The 25625-nt window shown below is 26.0% G+C and overlaps 1 protein-coding gene across 2 annotated transcripts; it reads right to left on the bottom strand.

Annotated features, from left to right (window-relative positions):
• Positions 1-1191: 1191 nt before the first annotated feature.
• Positions 1192-24104, bottom strand: LOC145829473 (uncharacterized). Of its 2 annotated transcripts, XR_014369558.1 has the most exons (12): positions 24024-24104; positions 23366-23556; positions 23030-23103; positions 22215-22360; positions 16828-16931; positions 15355-15482; positions 13157-13282; positions 10970-11048; positions 10377-10515; positions 6453-6585; positions 5336-5510; positions 2798-2905 (listed from the first exon to the last, which is right to left on the bottom strand). XR_014369558.1 is itself a non-coding variant. In XM_082937276.1 (11 exons), the coding sequence occupies exons 1-11, from the start codon at positions 24086-24088 to the stop codon at positions 2450-2452; spliced, it is 1641 nt and encodes a 546-aa protein (XP_082793402.1). In that variant the 5' UTR covers positions 24089-24104; the 3' UTR covers positions 1192-2449. The 2 variants fall into 2 exon arrangements, 1 of the variants encoding a protein (XP_082793402.1); XM_082937276.1 differs by lacking the exon at positions 5336-5510 and having other exon boundaries at positions 1192-2905.
• Positions 24105-25625: the final 1521 nt, after the last annotated feature.

The raw sequence follows: 25625 nt of genomic DNA, 5'->3' as shown, positions 1-25625 counted from the left end.
TTTTAGCATTTAAGACTTTTGGATATAAAAGCATTTACATGTTAAATTAGCAAGGCAACAACTAACATACACTAGATATTTTTGAATTTGTAATAAATTCTAAAAAAGGTCTTAGGGATAAGTGAAACTTACACTAGATATTTTTGGGTTTTTAATGAAGAGTGAAAAAAATCTGAGGTACAATTTAAGGGAGGTTAAAACCTTACAAAGATTTTTTGGAGTTTCTAATAAAGAGAGACGATTATTTTTCATTTTTTGAAAAGGGTCACTTATGAAAATGAGTTTGGGAAACCCTGATCTAATTGTATACATGGAAATTTACACAGCAGTCTTTTGTAACTAAATGATACTTTTGGATACAGTTGTACAAACAAGGTAGTAAACGCATATATTTCAGGTTGTAGAAAGCAGTATAGTATGAAAAGCACATAATAAGAAAAGCAGATTTAAAATAAGTACAAACCTAAACTTTATACCTAGTATTTTTTATTTAACTTAGTTTAAAGACTAAATACCTTTGTCTAAAAAGATATTAGTACAAATTTAATACATAAGTACAATACTTTTATTTTGCGAGATCTAAAACATTTTTAGGTGGTCACTTAATATATGAATAGTTTAGCACTCAGAATCCATACTTACTAACTTTACTAATATAAAACAGAAAACACATCATTCATATTTTGTATTATTTATTATGTATTCATATTATAAAATTATAAACAAATATTGAAAGTCAAACAACAATTTTTAAGATGTAATAATAGCTAAAAAAGGTCAGATTACAAGTAATCAAAAATATCTTAAACTGCTAAAATTAATGGTAACAAAATTAAATACAACCAAGTTCATAGTATCTTTATTCAGTTTATACTTTTGTTGTAAACGAAGTATTTATTTGATCATTTACAAAGATTTACTTGTTTTCTCAAACGAAAATGATACTATAGTATTATGTAAAGACTTTTTATATCGTAATTGGTTTGCACTAACAAAAATTGTTGTATAAAACTAATCAACTGTAAGAGTAAAATTGTGGAACATGGAACTGCACTTCTTTAATGCTTACATAATTTTAGTACATGTTTAATAAAATTCACTAATAAATTTACGTTTGACAACATTTAATATATAATCATGATAAAATAACAACACATAGAGTAAACAAGGTAAAACCCGAAAGATAATAAATATGTATTTAGTATAAAGATAAACTTCTGAAATGTCATAAGAAATAATCCTTTGATTAGTTTAAAAATGAGAAAACTAAAAAAAGTTAATTTCATTTATTTTTTTAATAAGCTGCTACATTTACAATATGATTTCACCTGTGCCTAACTTAACTAGTATACTATTTATTATGATTATAATTAAGAGTATAAGTACATTACAAGAATAAAATAAAACAAGAAACTGTTTCTTATAATTTTTTTTTGTTATAAACCAAGTATCAAACCATCAACTCTTTTTTTAATTGGTCATGTTGTACAAATAGAGCTTTACAATTTTAAAACTAATACAAAACTATCGTAGTGGTCATGTTCTTAGAAAAACTTACTTGCGATAGTCAATTAAACTTACTTGCGAAATAACTTATATTTAATTTAAATCTTTTGTTTCAAGTTTAAACACACAAAAATATCCAAATTAAAACATTAGAAAACAATAAAAAAAGATTAATTAAAAAATCTTCAATATGATCATTAAAAACTCAATTATGACATCTATCACAATTACATTTGAAGAAAGAATATTTACTAAAAATGAAGAAAATTTCGTAGAGTGCAAGAAATGTTGCATCAAAATGGAATTAAGCAAAGATATCAATGGCTTTTAAAACTTAGTTTACTAAAACGGATTTAAATTGATTCTCCAAAAGCATTACAAAAGTACGTTTCAAATACCACTCGCAGTTCATATATAACTTTTTGCACTTTTAGAGCGAAAATTCAAAAGCAGCACATAAAAGTCACTTTGAAGTTTGTAAAATCATTAATTTGAAAGCAGTTTGCAGTAGAAACTGATTTTAAAAACAATCTAAAATGATGTTAAGTTTATTACGCTTTTGATTGTAAAGTATAATAGAACAAAGTTTATAAAAAAGAAACGGTTATGGTTGGCTTTTAGTCCAAAATTAGTAAAAAGAACAAAATACATAATTATTATTTAACAAAGAAGTGATAATCTGAAAAACTAACATTACAAAAAAAAATGCCATAGTTGATACGTAATATATTCATAACACAGTGTCACTATTAGTTTTTAAGTAAAAATAATAAAATGTAACTCACAATTTGATTCCAAAATATTCAGGTCTGAAAAAACTACAAACTTTAAAACGATTTCATATATTGTTTACAACAGAAGTTGAGCTTAAAATAAAGCAAAATACTAATCAAGCACATTGGGTAATCACTAAAATACAGATAAAAACTAAAATAAAACTAGATCAGGAAACTATGCATCGCCCCTGGTGTTTAGTCATCTTAGTGTTTTTTGATTGTTTACTGTCGAAACGTGATACTTCACGAAAAACTTTGTTAGTTTCTTTGGGTGTTCCGTCGTCTGCCAAACTATTTTGACCGTTGGATCGACCAACGTATCTTTCGTCAATTAAAAGAGACTGTTTGTGATTGCTCGCCGACAAAAGCCTTTGCTTGGCCCTCCGAGTTTTAAGCTCGCTCAAAGTCTCGCCTAATCGCGTTCCGACCGATTCCTTGGTTGCCACGGGCAACAGTGGTTGTTTTTTGACTTTACTGGACGAAGACTCATTGACTTTTGGCAATGAGATTTGTTTCGGCGGTGAGTTTTCATCGTTGTTTATTGCTTCTAAATGAGAAACGGCAGTGTTTGTTTCAAAGACTTCATCTTCCGAATGTTGTGATGACTCGCTACCGTCCGTAACCTTGTTTATTAAGAATTTAAATTATTCTGTTATTTAAGAAACTTTAAAAATAATGTTTTGTAAAAAATCGCATAAATATATAAAAGGTAACTAACTGGAAACTTAAGAACGAAATCACACAATAATAGTGTACAAATATGATACACTTAACTTGGACATGCTTTTATAGTTATGTTAAACCTTAAAAGCTTACCTACACAAAAATAAAATATCTTCAAACTAAAAAAAAGATGTTTTATACAAGTATATTTAATCTAAAATGAAAATAGATTGCATATACAACATTAAGTAATACTTAATTAAAAAATTGTCATAAAATACTAACAAGTTTAGATAACTTAAACTAAAAATGATAAAAGTTATCTGAAGATTTTAAAAAAACTTATTTATATACTTCATAAAATACCACAGATGTTCTTGTGCTAAAACTTTATTTCAACTAAAGGCGTTTCAATTTAACGCCTTATAACGTTACATCTTACTTCATAAAATATGTAGAAATCAAGAATACCATGCTGAACTATATATTTATTATATATAAACTAAAATACAGTTTACTTTCAACTTGTTTTTAAAACTTAACAGGTTAATATATATTTAAAAAAATATTACAATCTGTTTTATTAATTTATAAGTTAATTTCCTAACTGTTTTTTTTAAAGGTACTAAAATTTATGAAACATCATTGCAAACGTTAAACTGAAAGAAAAACTTTATATAATAAGTAAAATTTTTTTCATTTAAAAGTTTTTAAAAGGCTTTAAGTATTATCATATTATTAGAAATTCTCCTGAAGCTTTCAAAATTTAAGCATCTTCAAATTTAAATTAACTAAATATAGTTCTGAACTTTTTTTATTTGAAGTTTTTAGATAAAGATGCAATTCTAATATTTATAGTAAGTTACATTTCCTGCAAATACAAATTAAGAATAATTCTTAAAATGTAACTTGTGGAATTGTTGTAAAAATAAAAAATAGAGCAATGTCAGTAATTTTTTTTCATGCTGATCTTTACATACAAACACTACCCAATAAAATAAAAAGATAAAAACAAGCAAGGCTATTTTTACCGAACGATTTAAAACAAACAGAAAAACAATCAAAGCGTAGAAAGTGGTCGAAAGTTGTACTAACACACGCACGTTCGCCTCACTCCAAATCAAGGGAGAAGGTGCCAGCAAAAAAATATGTATTTAAGCATGCAATAAGAGCGCAGCGATAAAAAGTGAAGGGAATCGATACTGATTAACAATAAGAAAGTGCCACATGGCTGCTTGCATATATACATTTGTAATTGAATTGCACGAAATCGATACGGGTTAACTGCTTGAGACCAGAGTTGCTTGGAAAATTGCTAAATGTTCGGAAAAGTCAATTTTATGTTTTGTGCGCAGACTTTAAGCATGATAAGTCAGATATTTGAAGTACCATGAATTGCTAATTCATCGTTTAATACTTTCAAAGTAAATAACAAAAGTGTGAATTTTAACTAAGTACAATACATTCATTAATGCAAACTTTCATTATAATGCATAAATATGAATTTTCAGGTACATTTTATGTATGTTTATATTACTGATAAGCTTTAATTTTATTTAAGATCAAAATACTTTGCACAAAACAATGAAAATAATGAATTTTATGAAACGTAGTTTATCTTTAACTTGTACAGCATATTTTTTGCGTTTAAATTGCAACTATTTCATTCCATATTGTTATACCTAAATTAAGTGTAATATTTTATATTGTTCATTTATACTTACAATAAAATTAAATACTTCACTTTTGTCAAATAAATAGATAGAATCTGAAAAAAAAAGACAAAAAACTACATGTTGATTAGTACCGTTCAAAAAAAAATTTGACATTGACGGTATTCGTGTAAGACTACTCTAAATAATGACTTAAACTCACGAATGACAAAGAAAAATAACTGAAGGTTTTTTTTTAAATATCTTTTTATTAAAGCAAACAAGTAATTAAAAAAAAAAGATTTGGCTCTTTGCCTAAACTAAAGAAAACTTATATAATTAATAATAAAAATGAAAGTTTACTTATTTTCTTCTCATTAAAACTAACTTAGTTATTTACTGACTTAGGTTGACTTTTTGAAATACAGCTTGTTCGAATTTATTAAGTAAAACTAATCACTTATAAAGCACTCAATTTATTCAATTAAACTTGTCTAAGGTCTGCCAAAATTTGATTTATTCAGTTGTGTAACAACTTAGCTTTGTAGTAACTTTTTTGGTCATTTTTTAGCCTTATGACATATTTTTACAACAAAAACAACAAACGAAAACAAAAATTTACATGTCATGCCAATTATTTTATAACTTAAATAAAACTAATATCACTTTGAAACGATTTGACAAGACAAAAAAAAAACAACTACTGGCAACTTAAGTGACCAGCGAACAAAATACAACCTTTGTATGAAAGGAAACGGTCAGTTAGATGGGAATAAGAAGGCACGGTAAAAATACTCCCACCCCTGCACAGAAAACACAACTACGAAGAAGTTGAACTCGACGAAGGCTTTTTCTTGCTCGACAAAGGCGAAGTCAACTTGGGAATGTGGAAAAATTTGAACTTCTTTCCAGACTGAAGTTTGAAATTAAGTCAGCAATTGCTTTTTAAAGACTTTTTTTGTTTTGAAAAGATGAATTTTATAGACTAACCGTTGAGATTTGAAATTTTGATTGTGCAGTTTGACCAAGTTACTTATTTTTTCAAGAAAACAAAATGGCGGTCAGGTTAAGAAAAGAGAGCAACGGATTTTTTAATAAATTAAGCTGATCTTTACAGTTTTTATCAAACAATAACAATAATATAAATCAAGCAACTTAAGTATCAGTTGTAACTAAAATAAAATACAGGTCTTTTTAAATAGTTTTTGTTAAAAAATCAAACACATAAAGACTTATTTGATTTTAGATTCGAACTTTCTGGAAATTTAAACATAAACTAATAACTTATATTACAAAACAGTTATCTAGTACAAAACAAAATATATTTTTAGAAAGTATACTAAAACTATTTCTAAAAAAATACTTATTTGAAAGTTTTAATAAAATATTTACCTAATAGTGTGTTTTTTCAATCAAAAACTAATAGTAATTACAAAAATAAACATATTTATAAAACTTAAATTTATGACGTAACAGGGAAGTGTTTTTATATTATCACAAAGCTGCATTAAATGTTTTTATAAAATCTAAAGGCTTAACTACTCTGTTAAACAAAGAAAGTTTAATGATTAAATCACATTGTTTTAAGTTTTTAACTTGTATCGTAAAAAGAAATATTATAGTTGTACATCATAAGTATTTTCGTCTTACAAATATTAAACAATTTATTCAATAAAACACTCGGATTACCTTAGACAAACACCGTTTAAAGTCAGTGACAACTTATAACGTTTGTTCAGTTTAAAAACTACTTTAAACTTCCTTGGGATCATCAAAAACTAAGCAAAAAGAAGACAGATTATAATTAATTTTAACGTTTTTTGTATTGAAAACTAGTTTTAAATTTTAAACTTACATGCTCTTTTTCGCTTCTTTCTTCTTTGTCGGTTAAACTAGGATTCTTGAATAACGACTGCGCCTCGGAAATTGCCTCAACAGCGGATATTCCCTTCTTTTTGTCACGTTTGCTACGAACTCGCATTGATTGCCTGTTTCCAAACGAACAATTTTATTTTACTAAAAGGTTAATGAAAATTAGTTTGATATTCATATTTTTAATCTAAACTTAATTTGGGTGTTTATGGATTTTTACAAACATCAAGACTTGCTTTGATAAAACTTTTTTTTTTTGACTATTACATCTGTTTTGACGTATTTGTAAGAGTAACACTTGCACTACGTTTAATCTTTAGTTATAAAGATTTAAAAACGTAAAAAAATGGAAGTTTGTTAGCATATAAAAGTATACGTCTTATCTATTTAACTTTAATTAATATTAAGTGAATCTTCGCTGTGTTATTTTAATTAAGCTATTCTATAGAGATTAGAAGATTTAAAGTTTATTGTTTAACATCATTATAAAAGTTCCTATAACTGTGTTATTAACTTAACATAGAGAAACGTCGTTAGATAAAAAATTAAAGGTTTTTGAAAATATATAACATTTTGTTTAAGCTACTAATTACATTTTTAGTACTTTTTGATGAATGATTTTTAAATAAATAACCTAATTTTTAGTTGTTTAGGTTCAGACACAAATAATAAAGATAAAAACAATAATAACTATTACTATTATTAAGACTATCACCAGCATAATTAATTTTAATATAAACGAAATGTAAGAAAAATAAGACTTAACACTAATGTTAGTTATTTGTAATCGGATAACAAATAATTATCCAAGTTTTACACAAAAATAAATTAAATTTCTATACAACAAATGTAATGAGTTCATAGTTTTCACGTGTAAAACACTACATCTAAATAAACGCTGTATACATGAACTATAACAAAGTATTAGTAAAAAAAATAACAGAAAAACACAACATAACATTTACAAATCAACTAATTTTGATAAAATATTATATTAATAACAAAATTTTAAAAAAATATTTGGTAAAAATATCTTAAATTTATTAAGATTTTGTTTAAACTATAAAGAATAAACATTACAAACACTTAAACTTTAGTATTACTTCGGAAAATTTAACAAAGAATTTTTTATTTTAGCTATACATATTATATACAAATTGTGCTTACACTCAAATTCAATGCTTTAGGACTTAGGTTTAACTTATTTATAACATATGTGTGATTGGCTAAATACAGCAACTTAGAATATTTTTTGTTATCAGAATTTTAGTGATAAAAAAGTTTGAACAGCTAAGATACTAAAGAATATAGTTTATTATATATACCCGCTAAAACTGTTGAAAAACATTATTAGAAATATAAACTATTTTTTAAAAGAACTTTTATATGTTCGGCTATTTCTATTTTAAAACATTCTATGTAACTCTTATGCTTTTTATGAAAGTAATATTCAAATTTAAAGTATCGAAAACGATTTTTTTTGGTTTATTGCAAAACAAAGCATTACAGATAAAAGAGTTTAAAACATGCTTTTTAATAGGAAACAGTATAAAAATAATTAAAGTAAAATTAATTTGATTACCACTAAACACTTAAAATTAATAAAAAACTTTAAGTTGTTGGCTTTTTTAAAATTACTTTGTTAGGACATATGTACAAAGAGACATATTATTTTATTTAAAAGCCGATTAAAATGTTTTAAAGATATTTTAAAGAAAATGATGGAATAAATCTCTTCAGAGTTAAAGTTTATACTAACAACTTATTAAACGCAGTAGTATATTATTAATTATGCATTACAAAATTAAATTTAGTATGTCTTTATTATTAGTGAATACTAAAATTATTTGGTTATCATGAATTTGTTGTATTTAGTAATAGAACGGGTGTTTTTTCCAGCACAAAACAACATCTTTTAGTTTTTCAATGAAAGATTATTCAAAGTATTAAATATGAAAACTTTACCACATAAAAAACAGAAAAAAATTTAAATTTACTACTACTTAAAAGAAGTACTACTTTTGTATAACCAATATGGTTATGAAAACTTTAAATTTCTTCGTTAAAATTTCAACTTAAAAAATAAAATAAAACTTAAAAGGTTAACCCAGCTTAGCAAACAGCTTAAAGCTGAAATTATTCAGATTTTTATCTTTGCAATGACGTGTGCTTTCAGTCAACTTTTATTGAAATCCAATTCCAGCTAACATTGCTTCTCATCATTATAAATTTAATTCGACGGAAAACTGATCGAACATGGTGTTTATTGATTTTAAAAGAGGCTATTTCACTAAGTGTGACGTCATAGAGACATTAACCAGGAACGCCAACATAATTAAAAGTACGTACTTTTTCTTTGATAAGCTTATTTAAAATGCATATCAAACAGAATTAATGTTACTTTTATTGCTCAAAAGAACTATATTTCAATGTGTTAGGTAGTTTGGTCGTATTTTTTTAATCATGTTTTTATTGCTCAAAGAAAAATAATTTTTAAAACGGATATAAAAACAAGTAGCTGAGATATTTCGAAATACGACAGGTTACATAAAGAGTATTTTTATAGTAAAATAAAAAGTAGAGCTTGACACAATATGTTAAGTACTATATTTAACTGTAGTACAACTGTATTAAGTAAAAATAAATATATATTTATTTATAAATAGTCAAATAAATGTTATACCTACTTGTTACACTAATAAAGTAAGACAACTTATTTTATTTATAAGTGATTTGGTTTACTTATGTTTCATTAAATATTTTAGAATAAACAAAAAAAACTTTACACATGAGAAAATAGTCAAAAATTATCTTCAAATAAATTAATGATTTATTATTGTAAAATGGTAAATTGAACTTCGCTATAATGTAAATGATAAACTGATCCATATTTACTTTTTATTAAATAGGAAAAACTTTATTTAATTTTTTTTAAATTAAGAACTGATTTTTCTATACCTTTATATGAAGTCTTATGTAACTTTTTGTCGTTTTGTTTAGAAACTATAAATAAAAAACAAGTAAAAAAATTAACATACAACAGTTTTGTGTCATACAAAAAAGGAGGTAGTTTGTTTTAAAAACCTTAATAAAATAACTATAATCTTTCCGTTTTATTATGTAAAGAACTATAACAATAAAGGTATAATTTAATAAATAATAATATTGATTCTTATATTAAAGCTTAAAGTATAAGTCAGTTTTTATGTAACAAAAATAGCTTTTGAGATAAAGTTATTTTTGACAAAAGTTTCCGATACAAACGTATATACCGAATTTTTTCACTGTCAATTTACTCAAAAACTTAAAAAATCACTAACAATTTGAACTCTTTTTCATTTTTCAAGCTATTGACATCAAATTTTTAGGAAATGTTCGTTGCATTAAAAGAAAAAAAATCTATTGTAAAAACTAAAAACAACCAATAAATAAAAAATTCATGATCAAAAGATGAAAAAAAATCAATATTTATTAATAACTATTTAAATTAAAAATTTTAATTTATTTTTAAAAATTCCTACAATAAAACTTTTTATTATTAGCTTAAAATTAAACTGAGAAAGTTTGAAAAATATTGCTTTAAAACTGTAGACAGAGATTTTTAATGAAGTAGTATTTTAATTTCGCCCTTCTACAAACATCCTGTTGAACTGTCCGAATTTGTCTCATCATATATTAAAAACTACATTTAATTATAAATAACAACTTTTAGTTAAAATAAAGACCTTTAAATATAATCAACATTTAAATAAAACTAACCCATTTGCCTTTAATCAGTTTTTTTTGTAATAAAAGTTTGTTTTAAATCATACAAATACTCTTGACACTATGTCTGTATTTGATTCAAATTTAATCTAAAACATTACTTCAAAACTACAATATTGATTCAATTAATAAAACAACTAACCCTCTAGAATTACTTTTTCTTTGACTCCCATTGACAAACTTATGGAACGGCATTTTCAGTTTGCTTTTACTTTTTTGCTTTACCTTGTTTTGTTTGATTTTGAGCAGGACGGATTTAATAACTTCATCATCTGTAAGATCTTTACCAAAAAACACAAGAGTTAACATATAAATTATTAAATTTTTGATAAGATACAACAAAAAAGTAACTATTAAACTCCAAATATAAATTAAAAGGTGACAGAAATAAACAGCATGACAGCGTTTTCAAAACACATTTTAGAAAATAAAAAATAACATTAATATATTTTCTGAAATACTATGTTTGATTAAATAATTTTATCATTTTAATTTTATGCTTAAACAACAAACTAAAAGCTTTAATAAAACATAACAGTTAAATTCGCTTATCTTGTTTAACGTAAATTGTTTTTCAAGTTTTTATTTTATTTGGTAAATAATTTCAATTAATCATTTAAGGTAAAGCACCTTTTAAGATAAATAATTTGCAGTCTATAAAGAGGATAAACATTGTTAATAAGTATTTACGCGTTCTTTCTAAACTCAAAGCTTTATAAACAATAAAAATATTACCGGATGGTATCTCTTCATTATTGCTTTTAATGGTAGGGTCAGCATTGTATTCAAATCCCAAAATTTCGACCAGATCAATCTGTTTCAATTTGAAAATTACAAACGAAATTCACCATTATACTTAGTTTACCATAAGACATAAAGTATTTTTATATTTAAAAATTTAAATTAGATGCACAATTCTTAAAAAATAAAAGAACAAAAACTTAAAATAAACTAAAACCATAGCAAGTTACACATCAGATTTAATTATCAACCTGGGATGCAGAAAATTAAAAACTTAAGTTTACTAAATTAAACATACACTTCTGCTTGGTCTTTAAAATAGTTTGCTACTGAAGTTTTAAATTTCAGTTAAAACTTTGTAATTACTATTACGGCTTTAAAAATTTAGCACCTTGTAAAATTTACATCATTTATAAACTAAATAAGTTGTAAAAAAAACTAATGGTATTTAATTAAAACTTAGTGACAGTCATTAAAAGCAAAACTAATAATCTTTTCAGAAAATATGCGTCAAAAATTGTTTTTAAATAAGAATTTAAAATAATCTCAATTTTTTTAAATAATAAACTTTTATAAAAATATTTACTTTACTGAGAAAAATTATAAAAGTTTGACACATAAAGTTTTAGCCAGTTTTATCTAAATACTAAACCGCTACCTTTATAATGGAAGTTTATGGCATTTACAAAGTTCAGAAATTTTTTAATAACTTTCTATATTTAGCAAACGCAAAAACATTGAGCTGTTTACAATATCATACTTTGTTTCAAACATATTTAATACAGCTATCGATTTTACAATACCTTACGTTTAAATGTAGAGCTAGGTCGACATTTTATCATGAAGCGCACCTTTCTGTTAAAACTCTATTTCAAAATACAGTAAGTCACAACACTAAATGTTATGACACTTGAGTTTATATTAAAACATACAACGGAAAGGCTTTAAACAGAACTTTTAGTAAAAAAACCTATCTAGACCTATTCAAGTAACATAGTCTATAGAATGCTGTATACCAGTGGTGAGCAGTATTTTGTAAGTATTGAAATGCTTTGCGAGCCAGGTTTTACATAATAGAGTAACTAAAATTAATATGAAATATATAAAAAATGTCCTTAATAAGTTTGAAAAAAAATCTTGAAAGCAAAGTTAAATTGTTATGAAGTGTTTGTTTTCACTTCATAACAACACCTTATGTGAAAAAAGCATTAAAATCAACTATGAAAACTTTTGAAGATACTGGGATAAAAATACGTACTGCGTTTATAAAAAGGGAGAGATATTTCTCTAAAAGGATTTGATAAATCGAATATATTAAATTTGCGTGTACTATAAATTCACGTATCCAGGCGATTTAGACAACCAGTATATGGCGAAACTGAACAATAACTGTTTGTGAGAATAAAAGAACATATAATTCGAACTAATAGAGCAGTGCTTAAACACATTGAAAATTGCACATATTGTAAAAATTATGATATAATTTACAACTGTTTTGACATTTTTAAAGTGTGCAATTTTTAAAATAGTTTATTATCTACTCTAAACTAATTTAAATAATCAACTTGGTTTAATCAGGGTTCGTGGGCGAAATTTTTTTCATTTAGCCTGACTGGGACCAATTTAGCCTGACATTTTTTCAAATTAAGGAAAATCCCCTTTAGAAGTCATTTTAGATATTGGGAGTTCTTAATTAGTACTATTGTAGTCTCCGACTTCAACTAGCTTTATCACAAAAATATTTTTAGCTTTAAAATCTGCAAAAAGCAACTCATAGCTTAGTTATAACTCAATAAAATAAGACTAAATTGTGAAAAAGGTGATTACGAGATTCAACAAAAGGTTTTAAGCATTTATTTTTACTAATACTGACTGATTTTGTCTTTAATAACTAAATATTTATTTAGAGATAAATTCCCATTTCAATTTGATCTTAAAAAGATTTATCAATTTATTTTAATCAAAAATTTTCAAGCATTTGAATTGAGTAAAACTGAGATTCTTAAGTAGAAATTTTTAAATAAAAAAACTGATTTAGCCTGACGTTTTTCAACTTTTTTCAAAAAAACTGATTTAGCCTGACTTAGCCTGACGCGCACGAACTCTGTTTAATACAACAACAAATATTGGTTAATGTTTTCACGTAACAAAAACTATTTTTATAACAAAAATCAAACTGACATGACACCAACAGGCAGCTGCATGAAGGGGAGTCCAACCGTCGTTGTCTCGAGCATCGACTTGAGCTCCCTGCTTCAACAGAAACCTCGCCAAGTCGCTGAAACCGTGAGCCGCCGCGAAATGGAGCTGTAACACGAACTTGCTTATGAACTAACAAGCACTTAAATATTATAAAAAAGTATTGTAAAAATACGAAATGTTTAGACAAAACTTGACAAATTTTCACAGTACTCTTCCTTCCTTTATTTTTTTACAGAGCTTCATTGAAGTGTGTTTAACTTGTTAACACATAGAAACATATGTTAGTTTAATAAAGAAAGAGTTCTGTGGAAATTCGTTATTATTTTATATTCCATTGAACTTGATTCGCTAGAATCTCATTAGCAAACGATTGACTACAAATTTTCCACATTAAATATTATAGCTATTGTTTGTAAATTTATTGAAATAATTAATCTAAAACTTGTAAAAGTTATTTGTATTTAAGTTACAATTAAAAGTTTTTTACTTGTAGACTTTTATTTAAAACGTTTGATAATGTTTATTTTTGATGAACTTAATTAATGTAAGGTAAAAAATATTGCCATCATAAAGTATACAAGAATAAGTTATTTATTAGTTTATAAAAAAATACGAAGCTGTTTGTTTAAGCTATAAAAATTAATCATTAACTGCAATTATCATTATTATATATAAGATAATTAGTTTTATTTCTCTATAAGTTTATATAAACCTTAAAAAAAACTCAAAGTAAATTAAAAAAGTATATAAAAATAAGAATATCTTTCATAAAAATAACAATAAGTACAACAAAAAATAAAATTTTAAACTAAAATTTGTTCAACTTATCTCTTATAAAAAATTTAAATAAAAATCAAAAAATTTACGATAATCAAGCTTAATAAAGTTTAATTAACTACTTTTTACGTCTTATTTAAAATTTAAGCCGTGACCAGCATAGTTAAACTTTATTTCTTGTCGTATTTCTAAGTAACACTTTATAGTGAAAAACACAAATGACTGCTAAAAGTAATAAAATAGTAAATGTTATTTTCTACTTCAAAAAAGACATGACATATGGAAAAAAACTGTTCACTGCTGACCGAGTAAGTTAGTAAACATAAGTTGTAAACAGTCACAGCGTACCAATATTTAAAAAAATATAAGTGAGGTAAATTAAAATTAATCTGTATAGCTTTATTCAAAAAGATAAAAAAATAGAGACTTTTTCATCAAATTAAGTCAATATACATTGGCAAAAATGTTTATGTTTGTTTTACTATATTACTAAGTACATAAATAACTGTTTAAATAAACTTTTTATATTTAAATAGTAACTCAAAAAAAATTAAATCTTAGAATGTATTTTATAGTATTTGAAAAACTATTTCCGTAAAAACTCAACTGAAGAAATTTCATTAAGTTTTTTTTTGAAGTCTAGTATAGCATGAGACAAAACATATATTACACATCAAACCATTTTCTTTGTATTTAGTGTAATGCATTTGAGTTTATCCAAAAAATACTCAAACATTTAATTATTTACATCCTAGCTAGCTTCAAAAATACCGTGAGAAAATAAACTACACAAATTTTAAATATAAAAATTTACCTAGCACAAAAAAATCCAAATGATTTAGCAAAGCTAATATTTACCTAGCAATGTCAACAGTTAGCTCATACATTCTATCGAGCTAGGCGACGTTTGAAAATTTTACACTAGGAAAACAAAAAGTATAGTACATTTTAAAAAAGTACTCTATTTTTAAACAATTTTAAACGAACTTTTAGGCCGGCTAAAAAGCGCTTTAAAACCATTTGCGCGTCACCGAGCCACCAATTAAGCGTAATCCGGTGGGGCTTGCGGCTAACAAACTTAGCTTTTTGTCGCGGATTTTAGACGGGAAAACAACAAGTTGATCAATAATGCAATCACAACAAACCGCAACGCAAACATTTTAACAAGGTCATAGTGTAATCGCTGTGCGTCGAGCCAGGCCGACAGAGTTTTAATGCAAATTTCAGTCGCTTTTTTTTCAGTCGCTTCATATAAAAACAGCACCCAGCTTATACAACCAAAATAAACTTACTAAGAAAAAATCTACAACCTTTTTTCATTCACAAACAGATTAATTAGACATTAAATTAAACAATCTTAAAAAGGAAGGTGACTCCAACAACTCAAAGTTAAAACTCACGCGGGTGGCGTCCGTATCGTCTGATTCGTTGGGATCGAACGTCGTCGAACGCGCCTTCAGCTTTAAGTCGTTCAAAATTTCCCGCTCCTCAGTGCCCCGTATCCTGTTTATTTGCGCCTGGGTGATGCCTGCCAATTTTGATTGGAACTATCATAAACGCATAAGTGTAGAACTACGCGGAGGAAACTATACCAACTGTATTGACGTGAACAATAAAACTTTACAGCATAGAATCCATAGTTCTAAACCATAACAAAATCATTTTTAAAACACGCCCAAAGTTAAGGTTGTTGCGATATCGAATATCAAAACTGAAAGAAATCGTACATATTTTGAATTTACTATATTGTTTTAAAAATAATATATTTAGAAAAGATTGTCGTTATGTTTTATAAGACACATGTACAGATCATTTTATATTTATCTCTAAAAACTATTTATCAAATTTATCTTGTATAAGTTTTAACAAATAAAAAACATAATTTAAAATGTGTTATCAAGTTCTAGAAACTTATCTGTTTAAATAATTTTTCATAATAAGTTAACTTTTATATTGTAATTAACTTGGTTATCTTTTTACGACATTGTAACATTATCTTTTTCATACTTTTAGAATATATCTTTTTACACAACTTTTATACACTTTTTATACAATTTCTATCTCTAACAAAATGGCTGCTTAAAAATATTAAAAATATTTATCTCGTGACAATATTTCGCCTGTTTAAAGCAAAACTAATATGTTTTCGCAATCATATAACAAACACTTGGCTATCAATCCATGTGACATTATGCGACCTGGTTTCGTCCTCATTAGAACTCATCAGGCAAAAAAAGATACGATAAGCCTCTTTACTAGTCAAACGCGATTAACTACATTAGCCTGAAAAGTTTTGTTTGTGGGTACAGTTGAAATGACGCAACAAAATCGTTGCTAACTAAACGTGTAATACATTGTCGGATTAAATTTTACTCTCGTTTGATAAGTTAACTAGTAGCAATATTTTTTTGTAAAATATGCGCAACAATTTTAAATGTATGTAAAAGCTGACAATGTCAGGAATACCTTTATATATTAGTTTTTTATAAAGTACATCCTAAGTACTTTTCTTAATCAAATTGTGGGGGTTTTCAAACTTTCATTTTGCCTTATTACAACTTTTTATTATTTGTTTTTAGGAATCTATATAGTAAATCAATTTGTTTTGTAAATATTTTCTAAAAACTAGTTAAAAAAAATAGCATTAAAAAAAATTAATGCATCGAGACTATTCATTTTTATTCGTATTATCAATGTTTACTTGTATAGTGAATTAAAACTATACCCAAAAATATTTTAAAGCCATAGTTTGAAGCCAACTATAACGCAATTTTGAACCATTTGTACATTTGCAGCAAGTGATTGCATTTAAATACAGTTCTACGACAACCTTATGCATACAATGAATAAAAAAATAAATTTGGGTAGGTTACCTTTTGCGGCCATAGCAGATTCAACGTAATGCAAGGTTTCGTCTTCCTCACAAATATCATACGGCATATTTTGATCTGCATTCAGGGCTAGAAGATCGGCGTTTCTGTTTTTATTTTTAATTATTTTTGAAAGTTTAAAATGATTTAAGTTAAACATTTTTATAAAAATTTTGGTGTATATTAGTTCTTATTTTTTTTATAATAGAAAAATAAGTATTTTAATTGAAAAATAAGAATTTAATACAGGAAATTAAATATTTTCAAATATTAAAACATTTTAAAACTACTAAAAAAAATTTGCAAGTTTGCAATTTATTTTAAGTAGAAGAAACTTCTGTTGAGTGTTTTTTTTGTAGTAATTTTACTTTAACATAGTTTCAAAACAAAGTTCACTGTTGTCTCGTAAAAAAACATTATTCCAGATGAAAGATTTGTAAATTACAAAAAAAAAAAGTATTTGTTGTTAAAGTTTATATTTGTTTTATTCAAATTATATATATATTTAAAAGCACAATAAAAAGTCAATGATTTTCTCTTATGCTACTGCTGTCGTAACTATTTACACTAAAACGTTAAAGTACTAACAATATAACTTCCTTAAAATATTTGATCTAAACACTTTGCAAGAACTATAACTTAAAACATACGTTTCAGCTCCAGAAAAAAGAAAAGTAATCATATCAAAGAAACCTAACACAAAATCAACAAAAGGACAAGGGGAAAACGTCGTATAAAAAAGCACAAGTGCAACCAAGATGCAAAGAATCGATCAACACAAAACTGAATGTTTCTACAACGCGTTGTGACGCAAGCACGTATGCAGGCAAGGTGCAATGTGACGTAAAAATGCGTGAATCACTTTGTTCTCGATTAAAAAACAATATTTTTGTGATTTACTTTCCGTCTATAAACACTTAAATAGGGAAAATTACCTGTAAGTTTAATACATACTTTATTTTTATTAAAACAGGTAAAGTTTAAACAAAAAAATAACTATTAAACTATAGTTTAAAGCTGCAACAGAGCAAATAAACTTAGCTGATTTTAATATAAACTATTTGTTTTTGTCAATGAATTATATTATATTCAAAAGTCTTCAATAGCTGTAAATTTTAGTTTTAAAGTTTTAAGTAAAACATAAAATTTAACTAAGTTTTAACATGCCAAAAAATGTTGTAAATTTTTTCTAGGTTTTCTGAATTTATTCAAGGTTTTCAAAAAAAGAGTTTTTTGGTCCATTTTTAGTATAAAACTAAACTTAAGGAAAAAAAAACTGTCTTAAATAGTATAAAAACGTTGAAAAACAACTGTATAGCTACTTTAATGTGTTTTTTAATAATAAAATTTTATGATACAAAAAAAGTTTGTCTTTCTGTAAAATTTTTGTTTCTAGTCCAAATTTCGTTACTTTACATAAAAAAAGAGTTAGAAATTGTATGTTTTTTTTATAACTTTTGTTCAAAATTCCAGTTTTTTCAAATTTTCTCAAATTTTAGATTTTTTTAACTCTAAATTTTCAAATCCCAGATTTTTCCAGGAATCCAGGTTTTTTAGCAACCCAGATCTATATCTAGTTTGAAATAAGCTATTCTTGCTTTTTGTCGTACTCAATCTATTTTTTACTAAACACATATTAGTTTAAAAAAAATACAGATAATTTTTTTTTTAAAGTTGTATTTATTTAAATTTTGCTACTATTTAACTTTTAGATGGATAGATAACTTATTCTATTCATACATAAGTTATTTAAATTCAAAACAAATAAAAAAATTTTACAAAGTATTACTTATAAAAAAGTATGTAAATTATAAGAAGTATTCTGGATTACAATAATTTTACTACAACAATTTAAAACGTTTTAAAATAGTTCTTTTATTTTTTAGGTTTAGTTTATTCTGATTTTTTTGTTAAGTTATGTGTTTTAAATTTTCTATAAGTATTTCTACAACCAGATATACAAGCAACAAAGACCTCAACTAAACAAATACAGCAAAAACATAAACCATAATCTAAGGAGCCCTCAAAAGCAAAATGCAAAACCTTCTGGTGAATTCTGTCCTTGCAGCAAGTCAAGGTAAATTTAACAATGAAAAATATTAAAAACAGAAGCTGAGAAATATACTAAACAGTTTTAGTAGATAGAACACTGAGACAAAACATCGGATGACATCAATGCATCTTAAACAGTGTAATCAGTACTTCGGCTGTTACAGTTATCAAGAGACTAAATCAGAAAAGAACTAAAAAAAAAATAGTTAGATGAATAAACTAAACTACAAATTAGCAAACGAAAAACAGAATTGAAATATTTGGTTTGTTTAATAAAAAATAAATTACACTACTTAATAGGAAAGAACTTGCATTAGTAAAACAGACCTGAAACTTTAATATGATTTTCAGAATATAAAACTAAGGGTTGCCAAGTTTTTTTGAGAAATTTCTTCCAGGTTTCTGATTATCTTCCAGGTTTTTAAAAGTATATGTTTTTGGTCTATTTTTAGTTTTAAATCTAGGTTTAAGGTTAAAATTGTGCTAAGCAGTATAACAACATTGAAGAGATACTTTAAAACTACTTAAAACGTGTTTTTGTTAAAAATTTTGTGATGATGGCAATTTTTTTTATCTATGTGGTATATTTTAAATGTCAAATTAAAACTTTACTACTTAAGATGTAAAAATATTGTTAAAAACTCAAGGTTTTTAAGTAATTTTTTTAAAGTTCTAGGTTATTCTAGGATTTCAGGTTTTTTAGCATTCCTGAAAATTGTAAATAGGAATTAACTAATACAATTTTACTCTAAGATAAGTATAAATTAACTCTACTGATGCCGTAAGCTCTACCTGATATAGTATTTCGTTAAATCAAAACTAAAATTTACTACACACTTTTTAAGTTGGTAACAATTAATTAAAAAAATAAACTCGAATTTTGAAATAACAAATTATAAAGGGGTTTATTTAGTAATATTTACTAAGATTTTTTTTTAAACGAATATAGTTTTCTATAGTTATTTAAAAAAGTATTTTAAAATTATATATGTGATAAAATTTATAACATCGTTCATGTAGAACTACTAAGCTTAAGCTCATTTTAGTTTATATGTTTATACTTGTTTTGTTTCAGATATTTTACATTGTTATTAAATTCACTTGATTCTACAACGAGTTATTTTTCATGTAAAGTATCTTCTTATGGTTGTGATAAAGTGCCCAATTCAAGAATGCAGCTACTAAATGTCAGACCAATCATGTGAATTAATTTGCAGGCTTCTGGACCTACATATGGTTGACCATAAAAATAATTCTGGTTCATCAAAAAGTGTATCAATGGCAAATGAACCTCAACTGATTCGGCCAAGAGTTGACCGTGGGATCATCCAAGAAACATGGATTGCATTCAATCGCAGGTGGGAGGCATTCAAAATTGGTTCGAACATAAGCAGCCAGAATGCAAGCATACAACTGTTTCAATGTGCTTGGTGATTTCATGTTGGCAAATAATCCTAGGTTGATGGCTAAATCAGAAGAATATGTAGCTAAATTGATGGAGTCAGTAGCAGTCATAAAAGTTGCAGTTGGTGTCAAAAGAGCAGACCTGTGAGCTTGCATCAAGACTACGATGAACCTTTCAGAACATTTGCAACCCGTGTTCGAAGTAAGGCAGAAACATGTAATTTCACTACAGTTAGTGAGGGTGAATGTGGAAAGAAAATGTTACAAGTTATACAGAAAAAGCAATTAAAGACGTGATTCTTGAAGGTGTAGGTGACGAAGATATTAGAAGAGAAGTTTTAAGCACTGAAGATATCTTGTCCAGGTCATCGTTTGAGATAATATCCTTTATTGAAAGTAAGGAAATGGACAGATATGCAACAGAGAACTCTCGGATGTATCAGCAGTATCTTCGTTTCAACGACAGAAAAAGCAATCTTTTAATGTAAGAGATAAGTCCTAATATGTACCTTGCCAGCGCTGTAAAAAGTTGTTTTATCCATTCAAAGGGAAAGGAACTCAGAATGTAAAACCATTCAGATATTGTTTTCTTGTTGGCGCAGCCAGCCAAAGAAGGTTAATGCTGTTCAAACCTATGATGATAGTTCCTGCAACAGAATACACAGATACAGTGATACATATTACAATGATACAGAATGCAACAGAATACACAAGTAATGTCATTACACGCTAATAAACGAACTATGTTGAACAACATTATTTATTACAAGAGAAATTTGCGTAGAGCCAAGACATTAGACCATCCACGCGCATCAATTAAAATCACTAAATAGGCACAAATAAGTTTGTTATGGTAAGTGCTTTAGCTGATACTGGTCCATAGTCAAATCTTTGGGGATGGAAAAACTTTCAAGATGCTGGTTTTGGTAAGAATAACTTATTTCCTGTATCAGTCATAATTCGGGCTGCTAACAAAATTCCAATAAATATTTTAGGCGCTTTCAGAGCTACTGTTAGTGGAATGCCTTCAAAAAATGAGGTATTTAGCTGCAATAGTATTATTTATGTCAGTGACTCAGTGACTGGGTTTTTTTCTCTAGTATGAATCAATGGTTGAACTTCGAATTATAAATAGAGATTCTCCCACTATTGGTTATCAGCTGCCTCATCAGCATTCTAAAGTTGTTGCAAATTTGAATGAAAAAGGCTACAAGTGAAAATTTGAGTAAGATGCGTGAGTGGGTTCTACAAAGATATGCAGCATCTACATTTAATACATGTACACATAAACCACTTAATCAAATGAGTGGGCCCCCACTTGAAACTCATTTGGAATATAATGCTAAACCTCGTGCTTTTCATACTCCAGCACACGTACCAATTCGTTGGAAAAAGCAGGTTGAAGCGGATCTCATCAGGGATGAGAAGTTAGGTGTTTTGGAATGTGTTTCATTTAGTGAACCTGTAATCTGGTGTCATTGTAAGGTTGTCACAAGGAAACAAGATGGGTCACCTAGAAGAATTGTTGATCTCTCACCTCTTAACAAACATTGCAAGAGAGAGACATATGCTTCAGAAACTCCGTTTAAGTTGGCACGCAGAATTCCAACAGGAACATTCAAGACTGTAACAGATGCTTGGAACGGGTATCATGGTGTTCCTTTGAGAGAAAGTGATAGGCATCTCACAACATTTATCACTCCGTTTGGTAGGTTTCGTTATACTATGGTTTCGTAATTGCGTTTTATTTTTTACTTCTAAAAATATTTTGAATAAAACAACAAGAAACCACAATTTCTTTAGTACTGGTAGTTTTAACAGTTAATGATAAACAATAAAAGTAAAAAGTTATACTAATAACCAGTGGTATAATTTTAAAGAACTATAAAATATTACTTTTTATAAAACCATTAAACTTTTGTTTTAATTCTAACCGTTCAATAAGTATTCTTGCAATTGTAGTGTTGCCACAAGTACAAGCAGCATGCAACGGGGTCCACAGCTCACTATCAACAGAATTGACATTAGCTCCGTTTTCTAAAAGTATTCTTACTACTTCATCTAAATTGTCAATGCAGGCCTAAAAACCAAATATTCATTTTATCATAATTATTTTCATAAGATTTTACAGCATACTTACAAAACTAAATATGAAGTTTCTTTGCATAAATATTTAATATGGTTATGGTTATAACATTAAAAAAATGTTTATTGTGGAAACATAAGGCAGAACAAAAATCAACTAGTTTTAATGAACACATGATGATTAGATTATAAAAAAGTTTGTAGTACAGTAAACGTACTAATTAAATTTTAAAACTGCAAATATCTTTTATCTTTTACTTTTCATTTAAAAAACTAGTGCTTCATTCTTATACTTTATAAAAGTTTTTGTAGTATCAAAACTTTATATTATCTAAGTGCCTTGTTTTCTAAAGTGTTAATTAAAGTGATTCTTCAGTTTTACTAAATATTCAACTAGTCTCATAATATTTATTACTGTTCTTAGATCAAAGATAAACACATAATATTTCAAAATATAGCCCTAGTTAAATAAGTATTTTTAAATAAGTCTTATGTACTTTAAAATCCAGCAATATTTTTTACTACTTACTTGAGTATCATCAAATATTAGCAAGTTAAAAAAATGTTCTAATTTATAACTTGTAACTGCAGAGCAGCTTCATACTTTTATAAACTACAATGTTGTAAACTACACATATTATAGTTTATACAATTTCAGACTCACCTGGTGTAGAGCAGTTAAACCATCCTCATTCGTTTGGTTCGGATTTATTTTGTCAACTGTTAGTAGTTTCAGAACTGTTTAAAATTTTACAGGTATATTGAGTTTTTGTATGTTTTGGTTATAAGTTTAACTTTTAGTTTTTTTTTGGTGCAACATACAACAAACGCAGTGTAATTTATACATACTTTTTTTTAAATATTTTTTAAGTAAAAATGTGTTGTAATAAATTAAGCATAATAACCTTTTAGGGTACTTTTAAATAAGAAAACTAATTAAAAAAGTAAGCTGCTATCAATTTTCTCTTTTACTAAAAAATAGTATAACTATAAAACTAACTTTCATCTACATCATTTCTTGCAGCAGCATCCAATATGGTAGTACAAGGGTCAAATCTAACGTGCGTTTTTTTAGGAACAGGTGTGACGTTGTTGATATGAAAATTGTCAATTGCTTGCTTGAGAAAAGCCTCTTCACCCACCATCCACCTTTTCACTTGCTCTTCACGCTGTCTCCTAGCAAGCTCCAACCTGCATACATTTTTTATAATCAACAAAAATATTTTATAAAGGCAAAAGTACTTTATTAAGTACATTTAAAATTGTTTAACTAAAACTTTGTACTACTAAAAAGTAAGATTGTATACATAAATAGTCACACCTAACTGAATAAGTTTTTGACTAGCTATAAAAATTAAACATTATAATTTTTCATATTATAAAAAAATATAATATCTGATCTTGATAATATGATCAATAGATATATTAAGAGAAAAGTTCAACACTTTCAAAACAATTGTAACTATACTTGATTGAGTGCTAACAGTACAGATTTCATTTTGAGTTAAATAAAAAAACTATTTCAACAAACTTGCAAAACCTAAAATCCCTAAAAAGAAATATTTTAAAATATTACTATGTCTAAAACAGTTCTAAAAATGAGACTTGTGTTGTAAAGTATTTCAAAGTAAGTTTTTTAACTTATAAAAAAATTCAACCTTTCTTCAGTAGAAAGTTTGTTAATTGCATCCAGCTGGTCTACAAGTTGTTGATGATTGGCCATTTTTATGTATGCTGAAATTGCTAAAATATTGAAATATTGTTATTATTTGTTATACTAAGAAAATTCTGGAAACTAAAAAAAAAATATAAGTGTTATTTATCAACTGAAAACGTATGTATAGCTTTTTAAGGTAACATTATATGCCTCTTAAACATTGAAAATTCCTAGTATTGACTACAAGTTGGTATTTTTATTGTTAATTCTAAGTAATTTTAGTGGTTTACATAATCAATTGACTAAAAATTTTATAAGGGTCAGACTGAAAAAGAAAAAAAAAATCTTAGAAACCTATCTCCTTCTTCAATTTTTTAGCAACCTTATCAAATTTTCTCAATTTTAAGGTTTTTAATAAATAAAAACTTAAAAAATTTTTGTTTTGGCAAAAACTGTTATTCTAATTCTGTTATTTATTTTATCAGATTTTAAAAAATATTACAAAGGACATTTTGTAAAAGTTTGAGGTAAATAATTTTTTTTACAAGTTATAGAAGGAGATAGATTTTTTTCTGAGAAAGTCAGTTATAATTCTTTTTTTCTTATTACGTTTTATTGATTTATCTAGCTTTATTAAGAGTTTCTCAAAAATCTGTTTAAATGTTTAAATACTGTGAAAATTATCTTAAAGCTTAAACTTTTAAATATGGGACAAACACGTATTTTATGTTGTTTAATCACTTCATATAGCATTGACATGCCAAAACTTTGTAATATATATTGTTCATAATGTAAAAAATAATATATAAACCAAAAATATTTTTTTCAGTATTGAAATACTTTTTTAATGTGATCATAAATAAATAAAACTACTGTTTGCTAGCTAAGATACAAACTTAAATTTTATTTATTTGATAAAAATACATAACTTAATAAAACTTTATTCTTGGTAATTTTTTCAAGATCAGACAACATAATTTAAGTTTAAAAGAAAATATGTTATACATTCAGGACTTTAAAGACATAAATAATCTTCTGTAACTATAACTATTTTTAAATAAGAACAAGGGAAAAGACAACTTTTAAACAAAATAGCTACATAGTGTCTAAGCTTAAATGATACATAAATCTATCCAACTTAATCAAAATACTAAAACTTCTGGTAATTAAACAAAAAAAATATATTGATTTAAATCTTAAAACTAATTTGTTTTTTGTTAATATATATTTCTATAATATTCAAATGTGATTTTAACAATTGTTTATGTAATGAATTTTTACTTGCAATATACAGAAAAAACTAAATGGATTGACTTAAAGTTATAAAAAAAAGTTTTAAAATACTTTCTTACTAAGTATACAAACTTTTTTAACTAATTGTGCAGTAAAATTGCCAAAAATATTTTACCTACCTATGAGTTTTAGTATAATTAAAAATTTAGTATTAATATACACATGTTATAAAATAATTTTAGAATAAACTTCAACTTGAAACTTTGCAACCATTTTTGCAGTTTTTAAGAAATAATTTAAATTTTTTGTAAACTTATACAATTTTTTTTTTAATTTGAAATATATTTTATTTAATCAAACTTTTTTCTTT

Source organism: Thalia democratica, chromosome 2 (assembly GCF_965202585.1).
Source record: "Thalia democratica chromosome 2, ktThaDemo2.hap1.1, whole genome shotgun sequence".
In the NCBI taxonomy this organism is placed as follows: domain Eukaryota; kingdom Metazoa; phylum Chordata; class Thaliacea; order Salpida; family Salpidae; genus Thalia; species Thalia democratica.
The sequence above is the reverse complement of the archived record's forward strand: the minus strand, read 5'-3'. Positions and strand labels throughout refer to the sequence as shown.